The sequence below is a fragment of the Otolemur garnettii genome, unplaced genomic scaffold (assembly GCF_000181295.1).
Source record: "Otolemur garnettii isolate 467f Iridium unplaced genomic scaffold, OtoGar3 scaffold00010, whole genome shotgun sequence".
Lineage (NCBI taxonomy): Eukaryota > Metazoa > Chordata > Mammalia > Primates > Galagidae > Otolemur > Otolemur garnettii.
In genome coordinates, this window is record NW_003852405.1 from 3,718,874 (window position 1) to 3,735,037 (window position 16,164).

The 16,164-nt window shown below is 43.2% G+C and overlaps 1 protein-coding gene across 4 annotated transcripts in view; it reads right to left on the reverse strand.

The window, feature by feature from the left end:
* Window positions 1–263: 263 nt before the first annotated feature.
* Window positions 264–16,164, reverse strand: part of NTNG1 (netrin G1) — a 334,904-nt gene continuing 319,003 nt past the window's right edge. The window contains exon 8 of one of the 4 annotated variants that reach the window (XM_023509790.1): window positions 264–4,488. In XM_023509790.1, coding sequence (XP_023365558.1) covers window positions 4,247–4,488 — 242 coding nt within the window. In that variant the 3' untranslated portion in view covers window positions 264–4,246. The remainder of the gene's footprint in view (window positions 4,489–16,164) is intronic. The other 3 variants (XM_003784092.2, XM_003784094.3, XM_023509791.1) reach the window with 3 other exon arrangements.

The window sequence follows — 16,164 nt, forward strand, 5'->3', positions numbered from 1 at the left end:
AGACCGCCCAACTGGATTTCCTAAAAACAAACCAACCAACCTGGTTCTTCACACTGTTCTAAGATCCACTTTAGTCAATGCCACCATTGCCATCCCATTCTTATCAATTAAAGCTGGGAGACAGATGGCAGGCAAGAAATTCTAGTGCAGACTCTTGAAGCTGAGCTTTGAATCGCAACAGCTCATGAATGCCTATACAGTTCACGACAAACATAGAGACAGGTAATCCCCACATCTCCGGTTCCATCTCGAGAGCAGAGAAACTGTTAACTAGGAATTATATTTAGAAGTTAACAGCAGGAGAAGTATATCACCCAAGTCCCGCATAGCACAGAGCATCCCAATGTAGGAGACCAGGTCTTTACAACCCAGTAATACTGGATGGCAGAGGGTGAACAAAACATGTGATTTCACAGCAGACCCCGATTCATTCCATATTTCTTATACTCCAGTAAAGCCCTAGGTCCGATGAAGGGTGAGGTGAGGATTAACCACAGGGACAGCTGAACTGTGGAGCAGATGACTTCTTCCTTCCAACCTGGACCTGTCTTCATGTTCCCAGTGAGTGATTTGTGCCAGCTTAGGGATTTGACTCAAGGGCACCTCACACAGATCCATGCTAAATGCTTGCAGGGCCCAGGGCAAAAGTACCAACGAAGTCCCACATGCCTTATGTGTAATTATTTAAAAATTATATACCAAGCTAACAAAGCATTAAATGAAATACATCTTGCTGCTTTGACACATATGCTTTCATACCAATTGGAAGCCTGGGTATGGATTTAGAATCCTTAGACTACTCAGAGTTCTGGGCTGGGCCCTGGCCCTGAGATAGCCTTTGTCTATCTCCTTCCCACCTCTCACCACTTTCATTTTTTCCCACTCTAGTTTTCTCTGCAAGGAGCCTCTCTTTCTGTGTATGTGAATTTCCTAGAATTCACTAGGAATGAATCCAGCCATACCGGTGCACCCTTCACTACCCCATATGTACAGGGGTGTGCACTCATGATGCAGCAGTGTCCCATGCCTGCCTAACAGTAGGGGAAGGACCTCTGAATAGGGAACTCTGGGTCTTTGGCATCTGGGACAAAGCTGGAGGAGGGTCAGAGTAGGACCCTCTAATCCAGGACCCTTCTTTGCTGGACTAAGGATCTTCCTCTAGGCTGTGTACCAGGTCAGAAATAAATCTCTCCCATAGCACAGCAGGGCATGTTCATTACTTTCCTATAAATAGCAACACTTTCTAGATAGCTGAATCTTTGTCCCATTTTTTTTTGAAATTTTATGTTCATCAAGAGCATTCATTGATAGAAGGAATTGTATTTTTATTCTGTGGGAAAGTTGATAGATTAATTCATATGCAAGACTATATTAACCACTTTAAGGGACATAGACAGGTAGAAAAAGAACAAGTATTAGGACCTCAGATGTGTGAACGACCAAGTACGCACTTCTCACCCCAGTCCTGTACTGAGGACATAATATTATAGATGAAACCAGGTTTGTAAGAGTGCTGGAAAGCAACAGGTGACTGAAGTCTACTGAGCTGGGATTTCTTCAAAGGAATGGGTCCCTTAGAAGAACTTGAGAATCCAGATTAAAAAGCACATTTCATTTCCATTTGTTGTATACCTAAATTTGAATTTTTATTAAACGCAGATCACATCGCTTCTGGAAATTCAGAAAACTACATCTAAATACCACTGAATGCAAGATATTCCTCATCAATTTAGAGTCTCATAGTCTCATAAAGATAAAATGCAGATGAATTGATTTAGATCGGGTCTTCATTAAATTTGAGAATTAGCTTTTGGACGCTCACAGATTGAAAATTGCGGTGTCTGATTCCTGAGCATTGTGACAAAGGCCTGAGTGGGTGACAATAAAGTGCATCGATGCCAGAAATAACAGGGGCTGCCTTTGGTTTGTGCTAATAAACTGTAAGACAACTTAAATTCCAATTTTAATATTAGAAATCCACCTCATTATAAGTCATCTCGAACTGCCTACATTATCAGGATTTTCATGTTTATCTTGGAAACCTAATTTTCAAGGCCTGAAACATAATTTTCTATTTGTACTTCCCATGCAGATCTCCGGTTTCTGATTGGCCACTCTGGCACTAAGCCAAAGCTCTAATTTATTTCCGCCTTTTCTTATTTCTTACAGCTAAAGGGAGTGTTGGTTTGAATAACAAACATTCAATAGACTTAGTCGTGGGGTGGCAGGCGACACAGGCATTACCTGTTTACCTTTTATTGCCTTCTTAGAATTGGCTTTTCTGGGAACAAAACCAATAAGACATGCTGTTCTCTCATCTAGCGTTTTCCCAGGCTGTTTATTGGGAGAGATTTCGGCCCCCTCCCCTGTTTCAGCGAGGAGTGGCAGCAGGAAGGAGAATCCGATTGGAACCCGGCTTCCCACCTAACACTGTCACACACAGGTTATTGTTCAACCAAGTCATGTAGAACTTCCTTGTCCTTAAAACTGTGGCTCCGGCTGATAATTGTTTTTTGATTCCAGGAGACGCGGCTGCAAACTCATCTGTCACCTGTAGGACAACAGTGTGCTGGGAAGGAAATACACACTCGGCCTCTTTGAAACTTTGCTGTGGTTCTCCCCCACCTGCCTCCCCTTGCTGTCTTGCGCAGTAATTGGCCTCATAAAAGGCAGAAACAAGAATTTATTACACCTTGGGCAGTACTTAAAACAAACTTTATTCTCAGGAACAGCAGTTATGTCTATTTGCTGCTGTATATTTTGATATTTCCTATAAATACGTAGTCTGAATATATTCAAAGTCAAATTGCTAATCACTCAATTTCCCTGCTGCTTCCCTGGTTCCCCAGGTGGCCTCTATGGTACTCCATGTAAACACTGTATTTGGAAAGATACATAGATCAGCATCCCTAGAGTCACATGATCATATCAATCTGTGAAAATAGCATGACTTAAAAATAAAAGTCTCTTAGTACTCTGCCAACAGGCTTTGGCATAATCTTGGCAATCACTTAAATTTTTTTTTTTTTTGCTGTTGTAATTTTTCCCAAGTAGAAGTAGTCTCATGTATTGCAGAAGTTGTCCAAGCTAGTGAACATCAATCCATCTTCCTGGGTACTAAATTCGTCAGCTGAATGGATTCAGTCCACACAGAAATCGGTAAAGTGAGTGTGAGACTGCGTGGTGGCTGCTCCTTTCATCTTAAGAAATCGCAATACAAATTCCTGAAATCGTTTATGCAGGAATTTTTATTCTTTAAATCTTCCAGTGTTAAAGCAACAAGAAAACATTTAGAATGTCCTTTGGTGGAATCTTATTACACTTGTTAAATATGTAAACGGATATTCTTTGATGCCAGCACGCTCGTTGCCCTTACAGAGAAATCTCTGCACAATGAAACGGAACAGAACAAAAAGAGGACGAAATAAAATGTCAGTCTGCGCTGATTGGAATTAGATACATTAACAGATTGTCTGGTAACACAAATTGGCAATAATACAAAAAATCTACATATTACAGTATTTCAAGAAAAATAACTTCATTTGAATACAAAAGGATAGATACACTTTCTTTTTTTCCTATAGCCACTCTTGTACAGTGGGCGTGTGCTCGCACTGGGAGGGCTCAGTGCCGCTAAGATATACGGGGGTAGGACTGGCTTGCGCTTTTGGAAGGGGGCTGTTACACGTGTGCATCACTAACATCGGACAAAGAAATCTTTCAACCAACAAGGGTTACAGAGCAACGTTCACTAAAGCACAGGTTGGAAAAGGGGGTCAGGGGCTGAAGCAGGCCAATATGGCAGCTTGTAACAGGTTTCCTTATACCCACAATGCAGCCGACAGCAAAGGCTGCTATTTGGTTGGTCCACACACTGGGCAGAGTGGCACCAGGGCGCACCACTTAGAGTAGCAAATGTTTCTAGGTTGGTTGACTTGTTTGTTTTGGGGGTGGGGGGCTGTCACAGCCTTTCCAATCCACAGTATGCTCTGCAGCTGGCGATGTGATTTGCGGTGATAATACCAACAGCTGCCAACTCCTCTGGAGTCAGAAAATTAACAGTCTTGACTGGGATGTGCTGTCCACGGCTGATAGATATGGCTTAGTTCGGTTAGGCCGTCTTAGTTTGTACACTGTTGGAGTGGGGCTGTCTGTGTGCGTGTGTGTGTTTCCTATGTTAGTTGCAAATGCTCGGGTTGTGTTTGCTTCCCCACGGCAGCGGCCTGGCTGTGGCTGGACGCGACGCCTAGAAGCCTGGGGGGCTGGCGGTCCCCAGCAGCGCGGGCAGCAGCAGCGGCAGCAGCAGCAGCGCGGGGCAGCCGGGAGGGGGCGCGCCCGGGCCGGCGCCCGAGCCGCAGCCGCCCGCCTCCTCGCAGCGCGGCTTCTCGCACAGGATGCCGGTGTACGCGGCCGGGCACAGGCAGCGCACGTTGTTGTGGCACGTCCCTCCGTTCTGGCAGTGCAGCAGCTCGTTGTCGCAGACGTTCGCTGCAGAACGAGGGGGAGGGCGGGGGGTGGGCGCGGGGAGGAGAAGCAGAATCAATTTAAGTTCATCTGGTACATCATGTTTTCAGCTTTAAAAAAAATCTCCATCGATCTTGTGCTCCCCTCCCTCCCGCCCCTCCACCAAACGAAGCCTGGGACTCGAGTTTCCAAACAAATGTATCTTTTATCGTATTAGTCCTTTTCATATAGATTTTTTTGCTGCAGTCTTGTATGTTATCATTGTCTGTTTCAGGCTATAGAATGCAACGCGATACTCCTGGTTTGGCAGTCTCTTCCCTTCATGGAACTGGGACCTGTTGTGACCTCCTGGGTTTTCAAAGGACAAGGGTCTGATACTAGAATGCAGAACTTTGAAGTCAGATGAATGGTATTTAAAATGCAAAGCAGTGTTGCTAAAATGACCAGCAACTAGTGACAGGTGTGGGCCATTTTCTCCCCGTGCGATTCCAGCAGCTGCATGCATGAAGACAGCCCACAGGGAGGCGTGAGGATGGAGGGGTTGAGATGTGGGGAAAGTAGCATGCTCCAGGCGGGCGGCAGCCAGATGGGAAGAGGGAAAGCTTGTTTCATGGGAGGAGTATGAGGAAAAGCAGTCACATTTGTCTCTGACAGCCTATTAGGATTTTTATCACCTTGTAAATATGGAGGTAAAGCCCAAGGTTACCTTGATTTCCAGGAACAGTAATAAAGGCAGTGGTGAAACCCTGATTATCAAAATTTCATTATGTCCATCAATTAATAGAATCAGCTTTGACTACATCAAGCGATTCCAGAGTCAGAAATTCATCCATGGCCCCTGCCATGTAACTTCCACCTCAAATCATTTCTTATTTCTTCAAAATTTTGGCTATCCTCATTAGTTCCATGTCTCTTAATTCTTTTAGATAATCGAGGTTTCACTGATTTAGCAGAATGTTAAATAGAACCCAGGGAAATTAAAACAACAGAAAGCAAAAGAGCCAAGAACACTTCCCAGCAACATATGCCGCTTAAGCACTTAACATATAGAACCACTCTGGAAGGGGGGTGGGGAGCAGAGCAGAAAAAGTCGCTTTTCTTAAATTGTGATAGTTTCTGTTTTTTTTTTTTAAATGTCATAGTCAAATCCCCCCCCCGCCCCCCCGGATGCCACATGAATTAAACATGCACACACTCACACACACACTCCTAAGGTTACTATTAAGTGCAAAGTATTAAAAATGCCTCCACCCTTCAGGTAGTAACTCAATAGAGAATGTTGCCTGTCCATTAATCACATTCAATAGTCATGTCACCTTCAAGACAAGTTTCTTACACACAAACCTGGTAATGCTCTGTGTGCAAATGAGCTGAGAAAAGATGGTGGTAGAGACCCACAGGGTTAATAAAGAAGTGCCCTACACAGGCGCTGTTTTGCTGTTCTCCACCTTCCACATTTCCTGGGTGACCTCTAACACAGCTGCATAGTGTATTGGTATAATTTTCAAATGCATCACACTTGCTATCTGAAAATGTCAGGAGTGACTATTAAGGCCTACTAAATTCTTCAGGCTCAAAATATGAATACAAGGCAGTGTTCCAGGGGTTCTAATGATTATAAGGTACCTTTCATTAGGTAGCTTAGAAATCATGACGATTAGACCCAAACTATAGTATTTTATGAGTTGTGGTTAAAAATGTCTGTAGCTAGGAAGCAAAGTCCACAAGTGTGGCGTGGTTAGCCTCTCCATCAGAACTCATGAAAGCCCTGAAAGTTTTCAGGATTTTGTTTTGCTTACACTTCAAGAAGTATCTGTTTAATTGGGGCCACATGGAATAAACAGATCCAAATAACTGTTGCCATTTAAAGTTAAAGATTCTCAGCATTTCTTGTTCCAGGAAGCAGACTGCTGAATGGGATATTTCCTTCCCTTTGGTCACTAGAGGGAGGGAAATATCTGTCCCATCAATATCGATAATTGCTTGCCTTGAATAATTGAGAAGAAATCAATAGTTAATTAAATATCACTCGTCTTTTTTTTTTTAAAGCCATTCTTCTTCCTCTAGGACCTGAATGTAAATCAGAGAACAGAGGTTTCTTTTATTCAAGAGCTGATGATTAAGTTAACATTCAATATCTTTCCTATGTTTAAATAATTACTAGTTGACTTTGGTGGTTGTTAGACATTTAATGAATATATTAGGAACAGATGTACCCCAGGATTGGGGGGGCATGTTTTCTGTAAGAGATAAATATAAAAAGTGAAACCTAGGATATGTTTTATTATTTTAGAATTTACGATAAACACACTACATTTGACCTCTTGATTATGCTCTAACAAATACAGGACTTTACCGTATGCTCTCTGCCTGTTGGAATCCCATGCTGGACACACATCTAAATCTAACTACAGAGCTTACCTGCTATTCATAAACTCATGCTCCATCTTCATGTCATTTTGAAGCAAAATTGTGGTGGTTAATGAACAAACTAGGTTGCTAACAAATATCATTGAGCTCTTCTTCAGCACATACAACCTTGTACTAAACACAGACAAGACAATAAAAGAAATATAAAGCACGATCTTGCTCTTATGAAGTTCAAATCTGGCTGGGAAGATATCATATCTATAAGAAATGATCTAATATTAATTTCATTAAAATGCCTTTATCAATTCCATCCAGCTCAACCCACATCTGTTTCATGCCAGGCACCCTGCTAGATTTTATGGTTGTAACTCTAACTGCCCTAAAGGAGCTCACAGTCTGGCAGAAAATAAACAAACACACAGATGACACAATACGAAACGACTACAAAGGAAGGGTTTGCAAACTGCTAGGGGAACTCAAATGATGATGAAAATCATTACTTTAGGGGAGATAAGGCAAGATTACAGAAAAGAAATTGTATTTGAACAAAGGCATGCACCAGACAGATATGGGTGGTAAGAACATTATAAATGGGGAAACTGTATGAAGAACAGCAAGGAGTCGACTGTGCTGGTTATTAAGCAATAGTTTCTCCACTCTAAATCCACCCTTCTGAACTTGAGGGCAGAACTGTGCAAGTTGCCTGCTGGATTCTACCAACAGGGGGCACTAGAGGGAGCAGAGTGGACAGGAAGCACCGAGACTCTGTTTCCTTCTTTTCCTGTGAGGCTGCAGCAATGCTGCTTCATCCCAGCAGCAGCACGTGGTTGCAGTGCTCAGCTTTATTCAGCACCAGATTCACCTTCCCCTGACAGGTTCCTACACCAGCCTGATAGCCCCTCTTCCCTGGAGAGTTGAACCTCAGCTCCCAGGAGCCTCTGCTTAGAATCTCAGAGGCAGTAGCAGTCAGTAGCCAGGCATCACCCTCCTCAGAGGTGCAGGTCTCAGTCCTGTGGTGTCTCTCATCCAGACTTTTAGTGTCTTATAACTCCATCCTCTTTCCTCTAATCCCTCAGCCCCGGGGCAAAAGCTCCTTCCTGACTATACCATAGTCTCTCAGACTTACTTCAGTCTCTTGTTTTCATTTTTAAATTCTCAAACACCTGTTTAACCATTTCCTTTAACAAATTATTCCTGTTGAAATACCTAGCATGGTATCAATTTTCTGTCTGGAGCCTGACTGAGAGACATGTGGAGAAAGTCAGTGAATAATGAATGGACAGTGAGGCTGGAATTTTGGGTGTGCAGAGGTTACACAAGTGCAGAGACTGTAAGGCAGGTGTGGCCTGGTGGTGAAGGTCCCACTTAAAACCCTGCAGAGTGTAGGTGATAGGCAGTGGAATTTGTCAAAGACGTATGAACAGGGGGATGTTTTAAAGGTGAAGCTAGACCAGAAAAAGTACAAACTGAAGGCAAAGAGACCAGAAACACCAACAGCATGGGCTAGAGATAGGTGAAGGAGGGTGCAGAACTGAGGCCGATTATGTGAATGGGAAGAGAAATTCTAAGGTTCTTGTTTGGGGTATTCAGGTGTATCTTGAATAACTTTACTGAGAAAAGAAGATAGGAGGAAGACTTTGGTCAGGGAGAAAATCAACTTTTTTTTGGATGCATTGTCTTTGAGGGGTCTGTAGGTTCTTTTGCAGGTATTTTGATCTTAGTTGAAAAACTATTTCATGTATCCAGACATAGGTCATCCTGGACATAAAACTTTGGAGCAGGGGTGGTGATGGTCATTGCTATAAAAGTGAGGCAAAAGGAGTAGAGGACCTCATCCTGGGAGAACAGAAACTGAGTAAGAATGAGGAGCACAGGCAGAACACTGAAATAGCAGCACTCAAGCCATATGAAGAGAAAGAAAGAACACGAAGGGTGCTGAGAAGAAAAATGTAGGAATGGCAGGAGGTCATCCCATGGATTGACCAACCATCCAACTTCCATGGATGAGTGACGATGCAAGTTTTCCTGCTGTGTATGAGCATGTCTAGGAATGAACGGAAGGGAAGAGGATATGACAAGAAGGACAATAAACATTGCATATGTTTGATTGAATCTGACACTAGGAGATTCTGGAATAATTTTTGAAAGGATTGGGTTAAAAAATTTTGAGGAATTTAACATTTAGTGAAAGTCTTTGGCTGTCAGTCTAAATTAGTGGTTCTCAACATTTGCTTCCCATGGGATGTTTGACAGTATCTGGAGACAGGTTTTTGTTGTCACAAACCATGCTACTGGCCCCTTGGGGGTCAAGGCCAGGGGTACTGCTAACATCCTGTGCGGTACAGGGCAGCCCCCCACCCCCAACCAGGAAATACTCCTCAGTTAATTCTAAAGGCAAAATGATGAAGGCCTGGGTCTTGGTGTCAGCCACAGCCCTGGGCAAAGGAGAATGAAGAAGTTCTGGCATTTCTAGATCAGAAAGACTGAGTTTTCAGGTGCAGAGCTGTGGGAATTAGAGGTGGATATAAGTGGAAATCTGAGTGTGAATTATGTTTTGGGGGGATAAATGCAGAAAATTGGGATGTAAGACAGACCCTTTAGTACAGCTCAGAATGAAAATCTAAGAGGAACCCAAGGCATCCTTGTCAAGTAATTTGATCTATTTTGGTTTCATATAAACAGTTAAAACTCAAAGCTTGCAGGAAACTTTAGACACTGTGTGGCTGGTGTGGGCACAGAAAGAGGGGACTTATGCACCAGTGGTGGGATAGCAAGCTAATACAGCTTTTTGGGAAAGAAGTATGGAGAATCTTCAAAGCTAGAAGTAAACTTTCCATGTGAGCCCTCAATCCCACTACTAGGTATCTGCCCAGAAGAAAAAAAAAATTTACATAAAGACATTTGCACTCAGTGTTTATAGCTGCTCAACTCATAATTGCAAAGGTGTGGAAACAGCCCAAGTGCCCATCAACCCATAAATGGATCAATAAATGCGGTGTATGTATACCATGGAATCCTATTCACCCATAAAAAGGGAGACTTTGTATCCTTTGTGTTTACCTAGATAGGGTTGGAGAGAATTCTAGTAAGTAAAGAATCTCAATAATGGAAAAATAAGCATTCCATGTACTCAATACTGAGGTGATACTTGCAGATTAACAACTAAAGACCCACATGAGAGAAAAACACAATTACATTCAAGAAGAGGGGAGGGTTTGCTCAGTTCCCACCTAAAGGTTACAACGTAAGGGTATTTGACACTCTTCCTTGGAGACTTGGCCTTACCAATGCAAACAGAATAACCTAATCACATGTATTCTCCCATTAATCTCAAATAATAACAACAATTAAAAAAGAAACCGTATAGACAAGTTTTAAATGAGGATAGATGAGGAAAGTGAAAGCCATTTAGGGCAGAAGTGGACTCTAGCTGTCTTGATATACAGATTACTGCTCTTTACATAGAAAGGAAGAGTCAGGAGCGATGTAGCAAATGGTGCTGGGCAGTGTCACACAGTGTGCCCCCCCGAGACACAGCTGACTCCTTCACTTACCAGGGAGACATGAAACAACTTTTCTGTAGATGCTCAGTAGATTTTTAATTGTATCAACTAACTGCTCTGCTCTTACACCACATTGTGACTAGGTAGAGGTCTATCAGGGGTCCTCAAACTTTTTAAACAGGGGACCAGTTCACTGTCCCTCAGACCGTTGGATGGCCGGACTGCGGGCCCCGGGATGAGTCGGCCGCTAAGCAGGACAGGCAGCAGCGGCAAAAACACCTGGTGGGCTGGATAAATGTCCTCGGTGGGCCGCATGTGGCCTGCGGGCTGTAGTTTGAGGACGCCTGATCTAGATAGCATCAGATATTAAATCGTGTAGAGTTCCGAATATAAATCAGCTCACGCAGTAACAATAATCAGAAACGTAGAAGGTCTAGGCTGGGAATGGCAGGTGTGGCATCTGTACTGTATTTGGGGTGCTGCTTGGGTTGAATTTGCATTCTCCAAAACTCACATAGACATTTAGTTGCCATGGTAACAGCATTAAGAAGTGGGATATCTAAAAGGCGTTGAGGTCATGAGGGCTCCCCTCTCATGAATAGACTAATGCTATTATTTACCATGGGAGTGGTTTTGTTATCATAGGAATGAGTGTGGCCTCTCTTGCAGTCTCTCTGTTTCTCTCTCTTTTTCTATTATTTTGCTGCATGATACCTTCCCCCAGGTTATGATGCAGCAAGAAGGCCCTTTCAAGATGCCAGCACCTTGACCTTCAACGTCCAGCTTCCTGATCTCTGAGTCAATAAATTACTATTTATTAATAATTGCCCAGCCTGTGGTACTGTTATAGTAGCACAAAATGGGCTAAAACAGAAACAGAGCTGCATAATCATGGCACTTTGTTGCACAGAACTTTGCAAAACTTCTCAACCCAAGGTTCTGGGCATCCACCACCAGTTGACAGAACTGGCATAAACACCCATTTACAATCCTGGCATTATCTCCGTTTCATCTTGCATGTGGTTGCAGATTTAAGATCCATGTGGGGATTTCTGGCCAGCATGCCTCTTTCAGCTATCACTCCCTTTACTTGGTGCTCTTTGCCATGGGTTCATCTCATCCTGAAAACTCCAAACATAGTCTGTACATGCATTTAAGAGTATCCCAGCTCCCTCTCTATTGTTACTGACAGTTTTAGAGTGCCCGATCTCAGTAAACAGAAAGGTTTATTTTTACCTCCCTTATGTAACACCTGATCCAGCACTGGACGTAAATAGTTATTGGATAGACACAATTATTTTTGTTATGATAAAATATGATCCTTAGACACAGGAAAAAGCTAATTCTACTTTGGTAAAAGCTTGACTATATTCTAAAGGATTCCTTTTACTGCTGATAAAAAATAATTTATTTGTGCTGTGTCCAATATCACACCATAGAATCCCCTAATGTTTTGATATTAGAAATGCTTTCAAATGCCGTGACTAAGATAACTTGTGGACTTTGACAGATGAGGTTATAGTATTAATGTTAGACTTAAACAGGGTTATGTGGCGAAATGATGAAGTGTGGAATCCTGGTGGAAAGGCTGAAGTCAGCAAGGTGTTATAACAGCTCTGATCACAGCTTGCCTAAGCAAGCCACAACAGTAGAAAAATAAGCTCTCACAATTGCTATGCGTTTATAAAAACACTTAGCATTTCCACAGTAAAGAACAGGATTGGACACCATTTATTCCTCTCCCACTCTATTTTTCTTGCATCTTGGATGAAGAGAGTCATAAGGATGTCGCTAAATTATTCAATTCTTTAATTTTTTTCTTTTTGGTGAGTTTCTCAATTGTCACACACATATCCTCTTCTCAGACTGCAATCTATTGTCAAGATGTGAATTATGAGGACTTGATCCCTTTTCCCTCTATTATTCCTTTCTACTAGATATGGAGAAGCGAACCTCGGGATGGATCCCTGATGATTAAGGAGGGCACCAGCCGGGACTTAAGTGTTGCCACTTGTTCTAGTCTTTCTTTTTCTTTTATGACCCAAAGGGTCACTCATTCCTATATGTCACGATGATCCATTCCATTACCAAGGGGAGGTCTTCCTTTCTCTGGGTTTTGTTCAAAGCCATACATTTAGGTTTGTCCTGTCGGTGAGCTGCTAGGCTGGAGCAGTGCTTGGTCTGTATTTATAGACTTGAAAGTTTCTCTTTTAGGCTTTGTCTCCTGCACTTCAAGGAATCAATGTGATGCGTTGCCATGGCAGCTCTCCTTGATGGTTGTATTAATAAAGTGACCTCTGCCTTCACCCCCTGAAACAAGCCCAGGAGTGCTGAGGGAACGATGTTCCAAATTGTGCCTGTCCTTTTCAAAGAAACGTCAAAGAGTGAATAACCTCCGCCAAACAGGCTAATAACAAAGGTATGTGAGCTACATTCGGGTCTGATTTAGGCGTTTGAGAGCTTGTGGCAGGGAGCTGAAGAGCTCTGATTATGACCCATTTATACAACCTTTGCAGCTATTTTACCAAGTTGTGAGATGTCAGATATAAAACTGAGGCTACAGGTTAGCTCCTGGGTATGGAAGCAACTTCATGGACTGTTATCTAATGACCTGGTTTTTTTTTTTGTTTGTTTGTTTTTTTCCTTTTGGAAATTCTAGGCACATTAACTGCATCTCCCTTCCCCCCGCCCCGCTTTCCTTTCTTACAGTCTGGCCGTGGGAGGTGGTAGGGTGTAGGTTAAAAGACATCGGCTAAGAATCAGGAAACCTAAGTTCTGGTTTTGCTTCCTGGTCCCTGTGCTGTCAAGGCCTTGGACACATCCCAGAATCACGTGGCCACCTCCATCATCCCTGCATCATCCCACCAGGCACTGCTCTAGATGGGAAGACCCCTCAGTGTGATGAGCCAGACTGACAGTGGGGTGTGGGGGTGGGTGGGGGCGGGTTGGGAGCCTTGTATTCTAGTGACAGCTAGAAAGTTAGGGGAAAGGTTCGAAGTTGGTATTTCTATAGTTCCCTTGAGTCCTACAATTTATGTGAACATTTGTAATGGAAACTCTATCATTTTGAAGGCAGAGAGTTAGAAACCTCTCTTTCGTTTGACCAAATAGGCATGACTACGGGCTTCTGCAATCCTGAGTCCTTGGTGATGACTTGGGTGACTATTTCTGTTTGGTCTACTTTTCCTGTCTTATCTGGTGTCACATAGAACAAGGGCAGTTTCTCCCCTCACCTACACTAAAAGCAGGAGGTGGTATGCAGAGAATGAGGTTTCCATCTTGTGATTCAAGCCCATCTCTGTGGTTAATGGGCTGGGTGAACTTGGAGAAACCACTTAACCTCCTTGTGCCTCTCTTTCTTCACTTGTAAAGCGGGGCTAATAACATTTGTCCTATTTACCCATCTCACAGCTGTGGGAACCTCAAGATGAATTATGAGGAGGTGCTCTAAACAAAATGTAAAACACAATCTACATGTACTTTGTGAAAGTTCAATTTCTTCCTCAATCCTCCCAATGCTTAGATTGGAAGAGTGAAGCGCTAATTTCTATCTCTGCTAGAGTAACGAATTCATCAAGACCTGTCCAATTCAAGGTACTTGAAATGAAAAAGGAGAGAACGAATGCCCTCCCTCAAAGACAGCATCTGTGCATGTCTTCCGTGGATATGAATCTTGAGCAAGCGTGGGGTCAAAACATTCAGTTCTCGCATATTTGTATTCAACTGCTATGTACTCCACGAAGCCTTGCAAGGTCATCTTGGAGTGGCAATGCCCATTTTCTCAAAGGTGACTTTCAGATTCTCATGTATCAACTGGAGTACGTAACTAATGTGTGTTTCCAAACTAGCAGGGAGGGGCTGAGCTGGAGACCATGAACCTGCTTCCATCGCTCCACAGCCCACCTTCTGCCCTTTGCATCATTGAAAGGGGAAGGCAGGTAGAGAAGTGAACGATAGACTTAAACCTGGTGGCCATTGTGGGGAAACAGCCTTACTTTTCTGCTCTCCACTCCTGTCTGTCCGTACTCATCTGGGGACAGTGGTCTGGGTAGCATGACCCCGTATAGCAGCATCCAGTCTATCTGGGTGCAGTGTACTGAAGCTAAGGAGCAGAACTGAAGGGCTACAGGGGTCAGCATGGAAGCTGTCAGCTGGTGGTCAGTCACATCTACGTAATCAAGTGCCACATCTGGGCAATCTGACCTTATGGAGCAGCCATTCTATTCTTAGTTATCTAGTATGAAAGCACCTATTTTGGGAGTAGTGCTTTTTCTTTCCCACCCAAAGAAAAAAACTGCTCTGCTTAAGGCATTCTTACAAAGCCCCATTCATCTCAAAAGAGGCCACAGCTATAGTCTGCAATATTCCGGCTCGTGTCAAAGAGGTGGCAGATGACTCTAATATAGGAGCAAGAGGCACCCTTAAAATGTTTAGCTTTTGAGATCTGAAAAAAAAATGTCTCTGCTGACGTTGAGAAAGAATTAATTCACGGAGATACCTACAAGCGGAAGGCTGGACACCTCTCCCAAAGTGATCACTAATGATGTATGGAAATCCTATTTAGGTCAACACCTTCCAAAGCAGATGCCGCCAAGGTGCTCATAAAAATGGGGCTGAGAAATCACAGACTTTCTCATCAGGTAGCAGAAAATGCAGCCGTCTAGTTTAATAAAAGGTGTGACCTCTACTCTTAGCTCAAGGTGAAGGATGGCATTCATGGGGAGGCAGAGACACAGACAGGGACAACTTTACACTTCTGGGTAAAAACCATTGTTTCAAAGCACATGACATTATGTCAGGAGGAAAAGCAGATACAATTGTTTACCCAGTATGACCTCCATCAATACAGACACGCACCTCTGCGTACACCTACAGAATTAACCCTGGAAAAATACTGGAATAAATTGTACCAAAATGCCACCAGTGTCTCTGGCACTGAATAGGTGCTCGGTAAACATTTATTAAATAAGTAAATAAAGTTTATTTTTTGTCCTCTGTCTCTCTGAATAGTGGATATATATCTATTATTGTAGCTTGCTAGCTGGCTACATTGAAAAGAGGAGGGAGATACCTACAGATGGAGACCATGTGTATAGGCTGGAGAGCAGGAAGTGGAAGGAGTTTCTCCTTGATGTCTCAATTTTAGTTTCTGGGCAGTGGATGAAGCTAGCTGCTGAGGGTGAGGAGGCAGAGGAAAGTGAGGGAGGTAGGTCTTGAAGGGAAGGGAGAAATAGCCAGCAGGAAATGGAAGCTAACTAGGAACCCCGGGAAAAATGGCTGAGCCTCTTGGACACTCCAGCTCAGGTTGAAAGCCATGATTAGTCAGTGGGTCCCACACAGGATTTCGTAATGGAAGAAATTGAGAATGGCGACATGTAGTAAGTTTTCTTCCTTCCATGATAAAATGCATTCTTAGGGCAGAGATACAGTGAGGAGAGGCAGAGGAGGACCAATGCTTTGAAAGAAGAGATCAGAAGCATCCATTTTTCTTGAAGCCAATGTATTACGATCTGGGCATTGTGAATAAGAAAATGGTAATAAAGAGAGGGCCCCGCAGCCCTGGAGGATATTATCAACTTCTTTTATTAATTGGGGAAGCCATTGGTTAACTTTGGGACACAGGATAAAGGAAAATCCAGATGGGGCCGTTCCATGGGGGGGTGCAATGGAGGTGAGCGGCCGGGATGGAGACGGAGAGGAACACGGGTAAAAAGGTTTGGTGTTCTTTGAAATGCTGTGGGAATTATGAGAGACAATCCATCCAGCCCCAGATAGTGCTTAAGACAAATTTGTAAAACATCCCCCAGTCTGGGGAGGAGGTAGAGAA